This window comes from Alosa sapidissima, chromosome 16 (assembly GCF_018492685.1).
Source record: "Alosa sapidissima isolate fAloSap1 chromosome 16, fAloSap1.pri, whole genome shotgun sequence".
NCBI lineage: Eukaryota > Metazoa > Chordata > Actinopteri > Clupeiformes > Clupeidae > Alosa > Alosa sapidissima.
In genome coordinates, this window is record NC_055972.1 from 34,064,004 (window position 1) to 34,079,657 (window position 15,654).

General features: G+C 39.9%; 1 protein-coding gene across 1 annotated transcript in view; it reads right to left on the minus strand.

Annotated features, from left to right (window-relative positions):
• Window positions 1-2,500: 2,500 nt before the first annotated feature.
• Window positions 2,501-15,654, minus strand: part of LOC121685480 (serine racemase) — a 44,178-nt gene continuing 31,024 nt past the window's right edge. Inside the window, exons 9-11 of the mRNA XM_042066044.1 lie at window positions 10,402-10,569; window positions 5,596-5,653; window positions 2,501-2,828 (exon numbers count right to left, since the gene is read on the minus strand). Of these exons, the coding sequence (XP_041921978.1) occupies window positions 2,730-2,828; window positions 5,596-5,653; window positions 10,402-10,569 (325 nt within the window). The 3' untranslated portion in view covers window positions 2,501-2,729. The remainder of the gene's footprint in view (window positions 2,829-5,595; window positions 5,654-10,401; window positions 10,570-15,654) is intronic.

Consider the following 15,654-nt stretch of genomic DNA (forward strand, 5'->3'; position numbering starts at 1 on the left):
TACAAGAGTCAGTGTTTACATTTTTTTACATTTTATTGTTACAAGGTGTGAGTGCATTGCATACTGCTACATATAGGGCTCTGTAGTGAGAAATGGTCAGAGTACCCTTGTCAGCACCAGGGTATAGTTAAAAGACCCCACAAAACACACAAGCATAATAACTGGACTTTGGAACAATGTGCACCATTGACCTGTACCACCTTACAATTGAATTATTTCTCCAGGAAGTCCCACAGGGCAACAAGTCACAGTGTGTCTTGTTGACAAATTGATATTGCACTACACAGAGGTACAACTTATTAGAAAGGTGGTCATAATGTTTTTGCTCAACATGCTCTTAATTCAAACATTATGTTTATATCATGAAATCAACACACACATACACACACACACACACACACACACACACATATATAGTACACCTGTTCTCTGATTAAACATGTACCACTGTTTTATCTTTTTGACTAGTTTTGGATTTTTGTACTGATTTGTACGGATAGGAAAGAGTGACAATATGGCAGAGACAATTCATTATCAGTGTCTTCTCAAAGTATTCTATTCTAAAAGGATGAAGCCAATTAACTACAGTATGGTCCAGTTGTCCTGGTTTATTTATCATGTCAATATCAATTATAATAATAGTTACAACTTGTGCACTGCCTTAACATGTAATGAAACCCAAAATTTGCTCATATCTGTATACTCCTCTTTACATACCAAGATAAATAGTGTGTGGTGTCCACTTTTAGTTTCAAACAAAGATTTAATTTGTGGTCACAATTGCCATGAATGTATGAACATTTCAATAGAGAACATAGTGTGGGTTAACGTCCAGAATTTTCAGTTTTCGTGAATGTCTAATATGTTGGATTGAATGTAGATGGATAAGGAAATCTGAAGTAGAAAAGGCCCCTAGTTTGAGGATACAAACAACTGAAGGATAAGACAGTTTTAAAACAAAAGCGGAAAAATAGTGGGTAGCAAAAAAGCAAACAGCCTATTCTAAATTATTTTGCAGAGGAACATATTTTGTTGCCAATTTCTCCAAGCGGAATCTCCCTTATTCAGCCTGGGTGGCTTATTCATCTCAAAACTCAAACTTTCTGCCGGAAGCATAGATGACAGTCGTGACAGTATTTTCCTTTCTTACAGGGAGCATTTGAATGCGCTTGACACAAACAAAATCAATACCCAAGTTTCTTTCTTATGCCTACATATCTCATATTTATTTGGCTGATGCTTTAAGTGCATTACATAATGTCAATTCTTACAAGGGCCGGTTTCCCCTGAGCAATTTAGGATTAAGTGCCTTGCTCGAGGGCACAACTGTGGCAGCTGGGGACTGAACCCTGAAATGTTTCTGGCTACTGCTTACTTAAACAATAAACAAATATGCATTTATGTAATGGGTGACAATCATGCCATTTCTTTTGATTTCACATATTGTAGTCTGTAGAGATTGCATTTAGTTTCAGCCAAGTGTTTAATTTTGTAAACAAACAGAGTTTGCAAAGTCCCTTTAGCAGTACCATTTGTTCTTCCTTTTTATGCATCAGGTGTTTTTTTTTCTGCCCACGGAATATCCCAAATCACTAGTAGCCTATTTGGTGCGAGCAGCACCTTCAGAGAGACAGCATGGATATCACAAGCAGATCTTGGAAAATGCTTGCACCTCTGTCTCTTCTCTGTCCTGCTGATCCTGTGCTCAGCTAAACAGGCTTTGGTTCTCTTGGGGTTCTGGATGTGCCAAGATGTACCGATTGTAAGAATTGTGTTCCCATAATAATCTAAAATTAAAACTCCTTGTAAAAGGGGGACACTGTGGCGCAAATGTACGCTGTAGGCGTATCACACTTCTTCATCGGAAACTTCATCTCCATAGAAAATTTGCCAGCGTAATAGGAGCATAATTGTCTAAAATTATTTCCTGTGTCTATCATGACTGCATTCCTGCTTCTTTACAGAGCTGTTAATGATGTTGATTGTTTCAAACAAAAAGTATCCTTCAGATAACAGTGCCAATGAAAGATGATTGATATGACCCATATCGATTGTGACATATATGATATTCTGTTGTCAAAATCTAAGCAGTAACTCGGAAAACTGAATAGTAGCCTTTCAAGCTGAGGCTGTCTCTTAGACAACCTGCAATAAATTGTCACAAATTAAGAATGAAAGTGTTACTCTATTTTTACCTCATTCAGTCAGAAAAATGTCCAATCACTAGGCTAGTAATTACAATGGAAACCTTTCTGCCACCTACATACCTTTTGTAGACCAGTTATTGACCTTTTAGCTTGTTGTTAACGTTTTGGCTTGAAGTTTGTTTTAACAAAAACAAAGAAAAATTCTATGACAAATTATAATGCTGAGAATCAAAAACTGATAATAGAAAACTACAGTATAATAACTTATATACAAAGTAATTAATTTGATAAATTAATATTTAATATATATTCATTTGATAAATTAATATTCATTTTTCACATTTGATGTTTTTAATGACTCTTTGAATGACCATTGATGGAAAGTAGTGTCCTACATGTTTTTGCAGAAATGTTTGTAATCTCTGCCAGCTGTTTTCATTCTCAGAGAAGGTCTACAGTGAACTACGTGCATACATGTTGTGACTCAAAACTTGCAACTCCTCTTTTTCCTGCACTCAGGTTCTGTGTCTGTGTAAAGGAATATGTTTAGCTCTATGTTTAGCAGTGGCTCTATAATTGGGGTCACCGATCCATCCAACACAGTGTAGGGTAGCGTTCTGAGAGTGTTCGTCTTAGCTGGCAATTTTGTGTCTTATCCCTGGTTTCCACCACACACTCCACCTACAAACACATGAAAATCATTATCACACACATAAATACTGAAGATTGAGCAATAATCCCAGCATGTTTCTCACATTGCTAGTGACAAAACACAAAATACAACTCTGATAACGCATGACAGCAGTAGTAGAAATGGCCCTGAAAGCAGTTCTTGTAGAAAAAGTCTAATTGAACACACTGGTATGTTTTGTTTGAGTGTGTGTAATGGGTTGTAATGGAATGCCTGTATCTTTAAAGTGAACCATCACATCAGTGCTGCAACGGATGCAATTTTAATTAGTGAGGAGGCTGGACTTTTGAAAGTTTGGTGTCTGTGATGGCAAGGTAAGCAGCAGGACTAAGGATGTTTGGATTGTTTGTCTCGCATTTTTGTTCCCTTGTTCGCTCCTTCCCGTTCTGTGCTCCTGTGGGTGGCAGCTTGTGTATATCAGTGGTTTTCTACAGAAGGTATACAGGGGGGAAATAAGTACTGAACGCGCCAACATTCTTTTCAGTAGGTCTACTTCCAGTGAGGCTATTCACATGAAATTTTCATCAGACGTTAGTATTAACTCAGGTCATCCACACATATAAAAAAATCCAAACATTAAAGTCTTTAAGTAGAGTTATGTGTAATAACGTGGAATAACAAAGGAAAAAAAGTATTGAACACAAGAAGAAGCAGTACACCAAGGCAAGGAACGAGCTGAAATCTGTAAGTAGTTAGAGAGTAATTATCCCTCCTATGTGTGCAAATAAAAAACAAGCTGGGTTAGTACCATAAAGCTTTTCCGTTACCAAGGTGTCACAGTAGAAACACATGTTGGGTAAAAGCAAAGAGCTCTCCCAAGACCTTCGCAACCTTATTGTTCATATCAATGGTTAACAGGTGCATTTCAAAATTTCAGAATCTTAAGCAGCATTGGGGCCATTATCTGCAACTAGAAGGAACAGCACTGCATCATCAACAGGCCATGCACAGGAGCTCCTCACAAGATTTCTGACCAGTGTGACAAAAGGATAGTTATATTAGAAGAGTAGCCGAGAGCCAAGGACTATAAGGAAAAAGCTCCGGAAAGACCACCACTACCATGGCCTCTATGCACGCTCACCCCACATAACTCATCCAGGTGGCGGAGTCGACATGTAAAATTCCAAACTTTACCCTCGCCCTACTACATGTGCTTGAAACAAACCACCCTATCGTGTGGTTTCTGATCCCCAAAATAGGGCCCAAAGTGTGTTCATACTGAACACATCCAAAGCTCTTGAGACCAGAGGCTGTATTCACAAAGAATCTTAAGGCTGAAAGTAGCTCCTAACTGGAGAATTTAGAAGAAACGGACCTGTCACTCATTATTGTAGGGGACGTTTTTGGCATCATTCCCGTGTTATAATCATCAGCTTCTGTGCGTCTGAGGGGGTTGTTGGGTAGCTAGAGACTGATGGGTGGTGACTGAAGCCAGTGTAGCCGCACCGTTCGTGATCACCATGTGGGGGAGGGGGGCAATAGCTTTTGATGGTGGGGGTGAGTGTTGCACTGAGAGTGAGGGGGGAGGTGTGGGTTGGGCAGGCAAGCAAGAGCAGTGTGGTGGACAGACCACTGCCATTGGAGCTGGAGCAGGGCAGTCAAACCTGTTGTAGAAGTGGTTCAGCTGGTTCGCCCTGTCCAGATCTCCCTCCACAGAGCTGCTGCTCTTCCTGAGGCCAGTGATGGTCTTCATTCCATCCCATACCTCCTTCATGTTGTTCTCCTGCAACCTCTGTTCCATCTTCCTTCTGTAATCCTCCTTAGCCTCTTTCAGCTTGGTTTTGAGGTCCCCCTGTACGCGCCTCAGCTCTGCCATGTCCCCCTCTCTAAACGCCATCTATTGAGAAGGGTCTTGGCATTGCTGGTTATCCAAGGCTTGTTATTTTGAAAGCAGCGTACAGTTCTCATGGGAACAACAATGTCCATACAGAAGTTCAGGTAGTCAGTTGTGCAATGTGTGTGACCTCCTCTAAGTCCTCTCCATTCTGTAACACACTCCAGTCAGTGGACTCAAAACAGTCTCTCAAAGCTTAGAGTGGAATGTGACACGACAGAATGTCGCGTAGTACCAGTGGATCACCACCGTTAGGCTAATGAACAAATACTATGCTTTGAATGTTTCATTGCGTGGGGGGGGGGGGTGCATACCATAGCATTCATTCCTGCAGGCGCCCCTGTCCAACCATTGTCATATTCCTTAATAAAAGTTGGTCTCAGCAGCTTTGTGAATAGGTTTTAAGAGAAAACTCAATTGTGATTTAGGAGTATTCTTAGAGGTACGATAAATGCTTTGTGAATACGGGCTCAGATCAGGAGATGTTTAAGGGCCTAATTCCACACCCACTCAACAATGGTTCAAAATGGATGCTTTCAGTGTAATAAAGTCAACTTTCCATACTGCTGCCTAGAAATTTCATCATACACATTAAACATCCTACCTGGATTACATGGACCGGTACCTAGTGGCGGAACTCTTTTAGCCAATTAGCTCATTAGTTGACACAAAAACAAAAAACAGCTGCTTAAAAATGACCTAAACCGTATTTATTTATAAATTAAATTAATTCTGGAAAATAAATATATGTACATACATAGTACAAATAAATCTAAATGGCAAATATTTGGTCTTTTCCACCACTGTACAAGAACAAGCCAATATTAAATGTAATTTGACACTAAAACTACACTTGAACTAACTTAAAATGTGAACCCATCTGAAACCAACTTCAAAAGCTGTAGTGCTTAAAAAGGTCTTACCTGGGTTTTAAAGAGATCTGCTTTGTCACTGTATCTCCTGTTACAAATATCCAACAACCTACAAGGATATCAGGGAGAAAAAATTGTTAGAGTAATAGTTATGTATATACAAGTGAGTAATGGAATATTGTGCCTAATGCAGTAACATTCTCTTCAAATGTTTCTCTTATTTTTCTGGTAAGAGAAAAAAGAAGAGAAGTCAGCTCCAGGCCCCAATTTGCTCTTGCTGAGGTATGCATAATGATGTATCTTACTTGATCAAACTGAAGGTGTCGATTATTTGTTATTATTATTATTATTATTATGAGTTGGCCTATTACCACTACCTGCTTTAAAAATAAAGTTGCTGGCCCCAGCCATGATGCGACTGGCTGGGGCACCTGCACCGTATGCCGGTGACCCGGGTTCGATTCCCGCCCCGTGGTGCTTTCCGGATCCCACTCCCGACTCTCTTTCCTACTCGCTTCCTGTCATTCTCCACTGTCTGTCATTAAAAGGCATAAAAAGGCCAAAAAAAAAAAAAATATTTTATAGCATAGCTAGATAGATAGATAGATACTTTATTGATCGGATGAAGGCACACCACCTCCAGCTGAACCTCTCAAAGACTGAACTGCTGGTCCTCCCAGCTAAACCTACCATACACCACGACATCAACATCAAATTTGACTCCCTGTCTGTTTCACCTACCAGGACTCCAGGAAATCTCCAGGAGTTGTTCTCGACAACCAACTAACCTTCTCAGATCATGTTGCCTCAGTCGCCCGGTCATGTTGTTTCGCACTCTACAACATACAGAAAATCAGGACTTACTTGACTCAAGATGCTACTCAACCTCTGGTTCAGGCAATAGTGATCTCACGACTTGACTACTGCAACACCCTCCTGACAGGTCTCCCAGCCTGCGCAGTGAAACCCCTTCAGATGATCCAGAACGCGGCGGCGCACCTGGTCTACAACCAACCCAAAAGGGCACGTTACCCCGCTGCTCATCCAGATACACTGGCTACCTATGGCGGCCCGTATCAAATTCAAGGCTCTAACGCTTGCCTACAAAGTAGTCTCTGGTTCTGCTCCCATCTACTTGAATGCCCTCATACAGACATACGCTACCTCCAGACCGCTGCGCTCCTCAGACGAACGACGTCTGGCTCTACCACCGCTCAGGCCAATCCAAACTTTTCTCATCTGTTGTTCCTCGTTGGTGGAACACACTACCAGTTCCTACAAGGGCAGGGACATCCCTCTCCATTTTCAAAAAACTCCTGAAGACCCAGCTCTTTAGAGAACATCTCCTCTCATAGCACCACTTACAACAAGTCTTGCTGATGCTAGCACTTACCTGCCGTCTTGAACTGACACTCAACTGTTTAAAAACAGCACTTACTGATGCACTTATTCTTACTATACTCTATAGTATATTGTCCTAAAATTGTTGAGAGAATTGCTTTAAAACTTAACTGTTACCATGTTGTTAGTCGCTTTGATTAAAAATGCGTCAGCCAAATGTAATGTAATGTAATGTAATAGATGATAAACTACACTGTAAAAAGTAAAACATTGCTGTTTTTCATTTGATATATTTTTTTTTCATTCCAATAGCCTAAAATTATTAGATTGTTATTAAATTTTGCAATTTGTATGTGTCTTTCAATCTATTTTCTTAGATTGATACAATATAAATTTATAACAATGAAATTCAAATTATATATTAGATCAAAGGACTTTTATTCAAAGCATGATTTGCACATGCGCACACATGAAAACTTGAGAGAAAGTTCTGGAAGAGACCGAAGGCAGTCGTGGTCGTTGAGGGTTATCTGCTGAACAGTGCGAACACGACATGTTTGTCAGGTAAGAGAGGAATAAACCAAAATTGCACATCTGCGTTATCCTTGCCCTTTATTTCAGCACACACACGATCATTTTTATAAGGTGACTAGTTCAGTTTTTATAAGGTGACTTCCTTTACTGATAGCCAGGTTAGCTAATGGCAGTGACCGTTAACATAAGCGTTTACAGGCTAGCGCGACCTATATAGCATAATGTAATGTGGAAACTTATTCAGCATTTAAATACTTGAATAACGTCATATCATTTTAATGAACAGACATGCAGATTAGAAGTTATTATAACGTTAATTTTGACATTAGCGGTATAGCGTCATGGCGCCATTTTACAGCTAACGTTAAATAATAGCAAGGAACATGCTAACGTTAACTTAACGTAAGGTTCGGACACTGTTAGAAAGGCCGCCATAACGTTCCTGCAGGCGCTGAAATTAAATGCAGCAGCAGTGGAGTGAGAATGAGACTTTGTGTGCCTCGTGTGCACAATTTATTAAATGTCAGTAGGTAGGGTGATTCATGCATGACATTCAATACTGATTGCACTGATTAGTTCTGAGTCTTCCTTATACAAGACATGCCTAATGTAATGCTCCTTATGTGATGAAAAGATGACAATTTCATAGTGGACTGGGAAGAACTAGGTCTAATTAATTATGTGCTGGTGAATTTGGCCATTTACTACCACATCCTAACAGATTTTAAATTTGAGTTGTGCTCCAATCCGCAAACTAAAGATACCTCTGTATTTCTGTATCATGTTTACTTAGTTATCCATTTATGTGGAAATGCAAAGACTGTCAGTTGTATGTTTAATGGTTGCTCTTACCAAACAAATCTATATGGAGCTTTCTACACGCATAGATGGAGAAAACACATCCCCTACACAATTAAGAGATTTCAACCCTGAAGCTATTCACAGATCTGAGAGCCCTCTTTTGGAGTTTGGAAAAAGGTGATGCTGAGCTAGGTGATGTACTATATGAAGATTAAACATTTGAAGAGCATACTGTAACAATGCTAACTATGTTGTTAACCATGTTACTTAGCTAACTTAGCTAATATGCTAACAATGCTAACTAGCTACAGTTGGGGGGAGTCATAGTTGATGACAACTGACAGTTGGAATGGCTGAACAGTTAAAAAGTTGAGTCATTTATTAAATTGTTTAACAGTGAATTATTGTAGTGAGGACTTTTATTTTGAAACAGTGTTGGGCAGAGGAAACAGTTGAACAAGATATGTAGTCTTAAGAGAGCCAGATTGTATGCTTAAAGCCTGAGACTGGCAGTTGCTGCAGGTGGCCTGAACACCTGGCACAGGATTCTAATTGCTTAATGGCCGTATTGTGATATCTTATTCCACTGCTTGGTTGAATTTTTTTATTCCGGTGTCTCTTTTTCAAGAGAGCCCTAGAATTTGTAACATTATGTTAGACAGCCAAACGCCAACGACTTTAGGTCTCTTCACACAAGTATGCTACATGATTATTGTACAAGTGGGTGCCATCTTGGGAAAACAGTCATGTGACAGTTCAGCTCATGTTGAAAATGACAAATTTGACTATTTCATGGAAAATATATGTTCATTTTTAATTTGATACCAGCAACATGTTGGGACGGGGATAACAACATGCTGGAAAAGTTGTGTAATGATAAAGAAAACCAAAGGAGGAATGTTTCACAACTAATTAGGGTATCTGGCAACACGATTGGGAATGAAAAAGAGCATCCCAGAGAGGCAGGGTCTCTTAGAAGTAAAGATGTAGGAGTATTCATTGTAAACCTGTGTGCACAAATTGTGTGTGTCATTGTATGGGCTCAGGAAAACCTCTGATAACCATTGTCTATGTGCACAGTTTGATACTCAATTCAAAAACTGCAGCCACAATTGTAACAGCTAAAATTGTATTGAGGCATGACACAGAAAATACCACCGTCTTATCTGGGCCTGAGCTTGTTTAAAATGGACTGAGGTAACATGGAAAAAGGTCCTGTGGTTAGACCAATCAAAATGTACCATTATTTTTGGAAGTCATGGACTCATCTGGGCTAAATAGGAGAGGGCCAAGTATCCAACTTGTTTTAGTGCTCACTTCGAAACCAAACATCTATGACGGTGTGGAGGAGCATTAGTGCCTAAAGCATGGGCATATTGCACATTTGGCAAAGCACAATCAATTCTGAATGATGTATACAGGTTTTAAATAACATATACTGCCATCCAGGCAATGTCTTTTCCAGGGAAGACCTTGAATATTTCAGGAAGACAATGCCAAAATGAATTCTGCACATATTTAAATAGTATTTCTCCATAGAAGAAGAGTCCAGGTGCTAAGATGGCCTGTCTGCAGTCCAGATTTGTCAAATGCATAATGGAATGAAAAACATGACTAAGAATGTCCCATACTGTTGAGCAACTGAAATCCCATATCGGGGAGTAAAGGGACAACATTTAATTCTCAAAACTCTAGCAAATGGTCTCCTCAGTTCCTAATTTACAGAATTTTGTTAAATGAAGAGGTGAAGTAGCACAGTGGTAAACATGCTCTTGTCCCAACGTTTTTTTAAACATGTTGCTGGTATCAAATTCAAAATTAACATATATTTTCCATGAAATACTCCAAATTTTTATTTTCAACATTTGATATGTTGTCTATGTCCTTTTTGCTGCTAAATTTGGGTTTACGAGACTTGTATATTGTCACATTCTGTTTTTATTTGCATTTTACACAACATCCCAACTTTTTCTGTTTTGGGGTTGTAGTTGGTAGCAATAAGACACCTGTGTTTTTGGGATCGGTACAGGATATTCTCTTGGCTGTGATTGCATGTGGCACTCAGCTTTAGTTTAGCTTTTATATGGCACTCAGCTTTAGCTTTATAGTATTATTACACAACTATTTAATGTGTATGAGACAAATGCTTTCTTTGTTTAATGACTGCATTGGTACACTTACCTAATATCTTCACGAGCTAGCATATCTAGCAATTTGGCCAATTCTCCAGGCCATTCACCAATATGTACTGTGAATCGGCTGACACGATCATCTAAGAACAAGGCCCGGTCCACACAATGTCTCACAAGGTCCAGCTCCATGTTAGCACTGCTGACAACTATTGTTACCCTATAGGAGAAACACAAAAGGAAAATATTTTATACATCACAACATACGCTAGGATTGACATCATTGAACTTAGCTTGATCCATGGATTCCAATAATAACACATTTTTGAAAATCGAGCATACTGTACAGGTTAAAGTTCTGTGTGTGAATGCACAACCTGTTGGTGGTGCTAGAGCGCTCGAGTTGTAGACATGAAACATGGTGAAATACCAGATAATTATATGGGCTACCATAGATTCCCATGACTGAAGAAAGATGATGCCTAATAATAATAAGAAGAAGGAGAAAAAGTAGAAGCACTATGGGTGCCTTCACAGCTTCTTTGCTTGGCCCCCAATAATATAGCTGCAAGTGTCATACAACAATTCACTACCATCTGATGTGTACAGTATGTCTGATGTAGGCACATGTGTATGCCTTATGTATGCACAAAAGAGTTTATACGCACTGGAAGCACATTTCTCTTTTTTCTACATCATGTCACTATGGCATAGACACACTTTTCACATGCATATAGCATTATGTAATGAAACATCTTGTGACATCTGGTCTTCATGATCTGATGCATAATAATACATAATTACCTCTCTGCAACTGCAAGCACTTCAAAATAGTGTGAAAATGCAAAACTCCTGCATTCCCTCCAATATGATTGACTTCGTGACTGCGTGGAGATACACTAATAAGTAAATGGTGTATTTTAATTGCGCCCTCTTAAGAAAAGACCAAGCGAGAGGTCACTGTTATGAGTTCCAGTGTCTGCTGTAGCTACGCGTTATATCCATGTTACCTTGGTTAGCAAATAAGGAGAAAGATCAAAAGATAACCCAATCGTTGTATATTGCAGTCATTTTGTAGATACAGTACACAACATCCTTTTGTGTGGAATCAGAAAAAAAACAAGTGATCACTTGATATGACTATAAGCTATCACCGTACTAAATTGGCTTTGCTGACTGCTTTGTAAGAAAATAATTTAAATCCATCATGCACCCATATGCACGTATGCGTCAGTCAAAACTTGCCGGAGGATTTTTCCGAAGCTTGCGACTGTGTAGGCACTGAAGGGAGCTTTACAGGTCAATAACTAATCACTGCTGTTAACTAGCAGTGGAGGACAGCTAGCTAACTTGCTAACGTTAGATAACGTAAGTCACACAGAATTGTGAGTTTTGGGGTTACAATAACAGCGTTTTTAGAATGTACAGTGTCTATTTTTTGCTAACTTTCACATAATCCAAGCATAAAAAAGGTAAATAAATGACGTTTATCTTAAATTACAGCCATCTAGGACCATCTATTTGATGATCTGATTTATTTTGAGAACAGTCTTTCTTTGCTCATTAGCATAACCACAGTTTGATTAGCTGGCACTTGTGCTGCTGCTTGAAACGTTATACATTTCTGAACTTTTGACTGGAGTAACATGAGCAAAGCGACGCCACACTCCCACAATTCTGTTCGGCAAAGCCTGATGTCAGCCGATGAAAAGTGAATGAGAAGCGTCAACGTCGAAGCCTCCACTGCATACATGTGACAAGGGCGATACAGTTGTGCAGAGTTGTCGCGGGAGAATGTGAAGATCTCCGGCCCAAAAGTGGAGGAGGTACATGCATTCCAAGGACCAGCGCGCAACAGAAAGACTGAAAACACAGTGGACTGTAAGTTCTGTGGGAAATTACGTGAGAAAAGCAAACTGAAATGCCAAGCATAAGAAGTGCAAAAAAATGTGGCAAACAAAAATCATTTTGCAGCAAAATGTAAAGCAAGTAAGCAGCAGGAAGAAAGGAAAAAGACAAAGGTGCACAATGTAGCAGAGTTTGAGAGCGATATACATTATGTTCTCAGTGTTACTGCAGAAGATATAAAGAATGTGAGTGCAGTGGACTCCAGTACAACGCCAGAACACACAGCTTTTTGCTGGCATGCTCTTATGAAAAAAAATTGTGAAATTCCAAATAGACTGTGGTGCTACTTGCAACATCATTCTGATTGATCTGCTTGATCCAAACACAAAACTGAGGCCACTGGGGAAATGTAAACTGAAACTGAGAAACCCAAGAAACCAGAAACTGTACCAGTTGGAATTCCAGGTGGTGGACAAAAGTAGTACTGTGCCACTACTAGGCAAAAGAGCCAGGGGGGCCATGAAACTGATCAAAATGCATTACAAGAACATTCTGGCAATTGACAGCATTGTCACAGCATCACCAGAAATTAAGCCTACGAAGGGCCATTGTCAAGTCAAGTCAAGTCAAGTTTATTTATTTAGCGCATTTCATACACAGAGGTCATTCAATGTGCTTTATATAAACAAAAGCAAACAGTAATAACAAATAAAAGCCTTGAAGGGCAATATAGTCAAAGAATAGTTCAAAAGGTAAAGATCATAATAAAAAGAAAACGCACAAGGTAAAATCATTTAAAAATAATGAATAATTAATACGACAAAAAAAGCAAAAAGTAGTAAAAAAGTAATAAAATATTGACTTAAAGTGTGTTGAAACATGATACCGAGTGTGAACGTATGTCTCATAGCTCATCTTGGCTTGTCCCCTGCACTCAGAAATCTGCCATCTTGAATTTAGCCACGATAAGTCGAGCGACGAGTACGAATGAACAGGTATGATAAGGGATCAGATTCCAAACATAATTCAGTAGAAATGCATGGATTTCAGTAAATTTGTGTGTCATCTGCATAGCTATGGTATAAAATCAAATTATTTTGGATTATTTGTCTAAGTGGGAGCATATAGAAGTTGAATAATATTGGCATCAAGATCGATCCCTAGGGAACACCACAGGTCGAGGACGTTGGTGTTGAGGTACAGTTTCCGATGGCAACAAAGAAGTTCTTTTATTGTGGATATGATTTCAGCCAGTTGATAACTAGGCCTGTAAATCCAACCCAGTGTTCTAGTCTGTGTAGTGAAATATTGTGATCAACAGTGTCAAATGCTGCACTAAGGTCCAGTAGCACTAGGACTGATGTTTTACCTGAATCTGTGTTGAAGCATATGTCATTGAAAACTTGAATGAGAGCTGTTTCAGTGCTGGGATTTGCCTGAAAACCAGACTGAAAGTAATCAAAATACCCATTTGATGTTAGGGAGGTGCTTAGTTGATTAAAGACTACTTTTTCAATAATTCTGCCAATAAAAGGTAAATTGGATATGGGCCTGTAATTGTTTAGTATGGAGGCATCCAGGTTATTCTTCTTGAGAAGTGGCTTTACAACAGCTGTTTTCATTGACTTAGGAAAAGTGCCAGACAGCAGTGATACATTTACAATTTGAAGGACTTCTGTCGCTATAAGGTGAAAAACAGTTTTGAAGGTAGGCAGGTTCTAAGACACATAAGTATAAGTATAAGTATAAGTATAAGTATTTATACGCTTTTGATCCCGTCAGGGAAATTTGGTCTCTGCATGTATCCCAATCTGTGAATTAGTGAAACACACTCAGCACACAGTGAGGTGAAGCACACACTAATCCCGGGGCAGTGAGCTGCCTGCTACAACAGCGGCGCTCGGGGAGTGAGGGGTTAGGTGCCTTGCTTCAGCCATTCCTACTGGTCGGGGTTCGAACCAGCAACCCTCCGGTTACAAGTCCGAAGTGCTAACCAGTAGGCCACGGCTGCCCCAAATGTGGAACATGTAGAAGAGCTGAGATTCTGTACACTCTCTTTTTAGGAGTTTAACCGCTGGATTTTGCTTCCATGGTGCTTTCTGTTTGTCCTTAACTTGAATTGTAATGGAGCAATGTCTTCCACAATGTTTGCCATTTTTGCATTAAAGTGATCAAATAAGTCGTCTACTGAGTCTGACAGTTGTCCTGACATCTGTGAAAGGGCTTGCTCAAAGAGAGCACTGGTCTGATCATTTATGATTCTCCTTTTTACCATCATAGCTCTGTTTTGAGTGTGTGGGGACATAGACACATGAAAGAACACACAGAAATGATCGGATAACGCCAAGTCTTTAACAGCTGTAGGGACATTGAGACCCTTTGTGATAACAAGGTCGAGGGTATGGCCGAGAGAGTGTGTTGGCCCCTATACATGCTGTGTTAGGGAGAAAGTATCGATTAGTGCCTTGGCATAATTGTTTTCAAGATTATCCACATGCAAGTTCAGATCCCCTGATCAGGGTTTCCGTTGTCCGGTAATTACCGGACATTGGCCGGAAAAAAAATGAAATGTCCGACAAAATTAAATCTCTCCGGTCAAATTGTCCGATTGAAATTGGCTAATAATCCCGTCCCCTAACGCAATCTGAATTTGAGAATAAGCCTTAATATGTAAGCCTATATTATACGTCCTCTGGCTATGTTTTTAAATGAACAGGCTCGTTTGAAAAGTAAGCTATTAAACAACACGCAACAAGCCTATGCTGCATTTCAAATAGGAAGCGCACGCTTAAAACGTCCATGTTAAACAACGAACAAATGTGTGAGGCGGTTCAAACATGGCCAGGCCCAGGCAGACTAGCCTTAAAAGTTGGATGATGATAAATTGGTAACGTCTGAAGCCTCAGATGTCCGGTCAGTTCCACCACCACCAGATAAAAAGCAGAAGTGTCGGGCATCTGTCGGAATCAGTGACATTGGAAGTGGAGTTGCAAGGGTTGCGGCCGCTCCAAGACACTGTCATTCTCCGTGTACACTGGACATGCAAAGTGTTCTTTACCCAAAGCATACAGTAGGCCTATGCGTTCTCTGTCTATGATCTGCAGGGTTAGGGCCTCCTCGACGAGGCGATTACTGGTCCGAGGCGATTACTGGTCCGAGGCGATTACTGGTAATTTATTGTTATCAAATAAAGAGGCATAGCATTAGGGGGTAGTGGTGTGAGCGCTCATTCTTGTGTGTGCGCATCTGTGTAAGTTAAACAGTCACCACTGGAGATAACGTGGGTAGCAGCAACAAACAACGTAGCCTTTTTAAAACAATGAACGAAGCGGACTCTTGCTGTCCATGAAAAAATACTGGCTAGATCTTGTTAGGCATGTTTAAGTTAGGCTAATGAACATGTTGCATTCTATACAGCCTGATTATGTCATTCTTTAAGCTACATAGCCTGTATCCA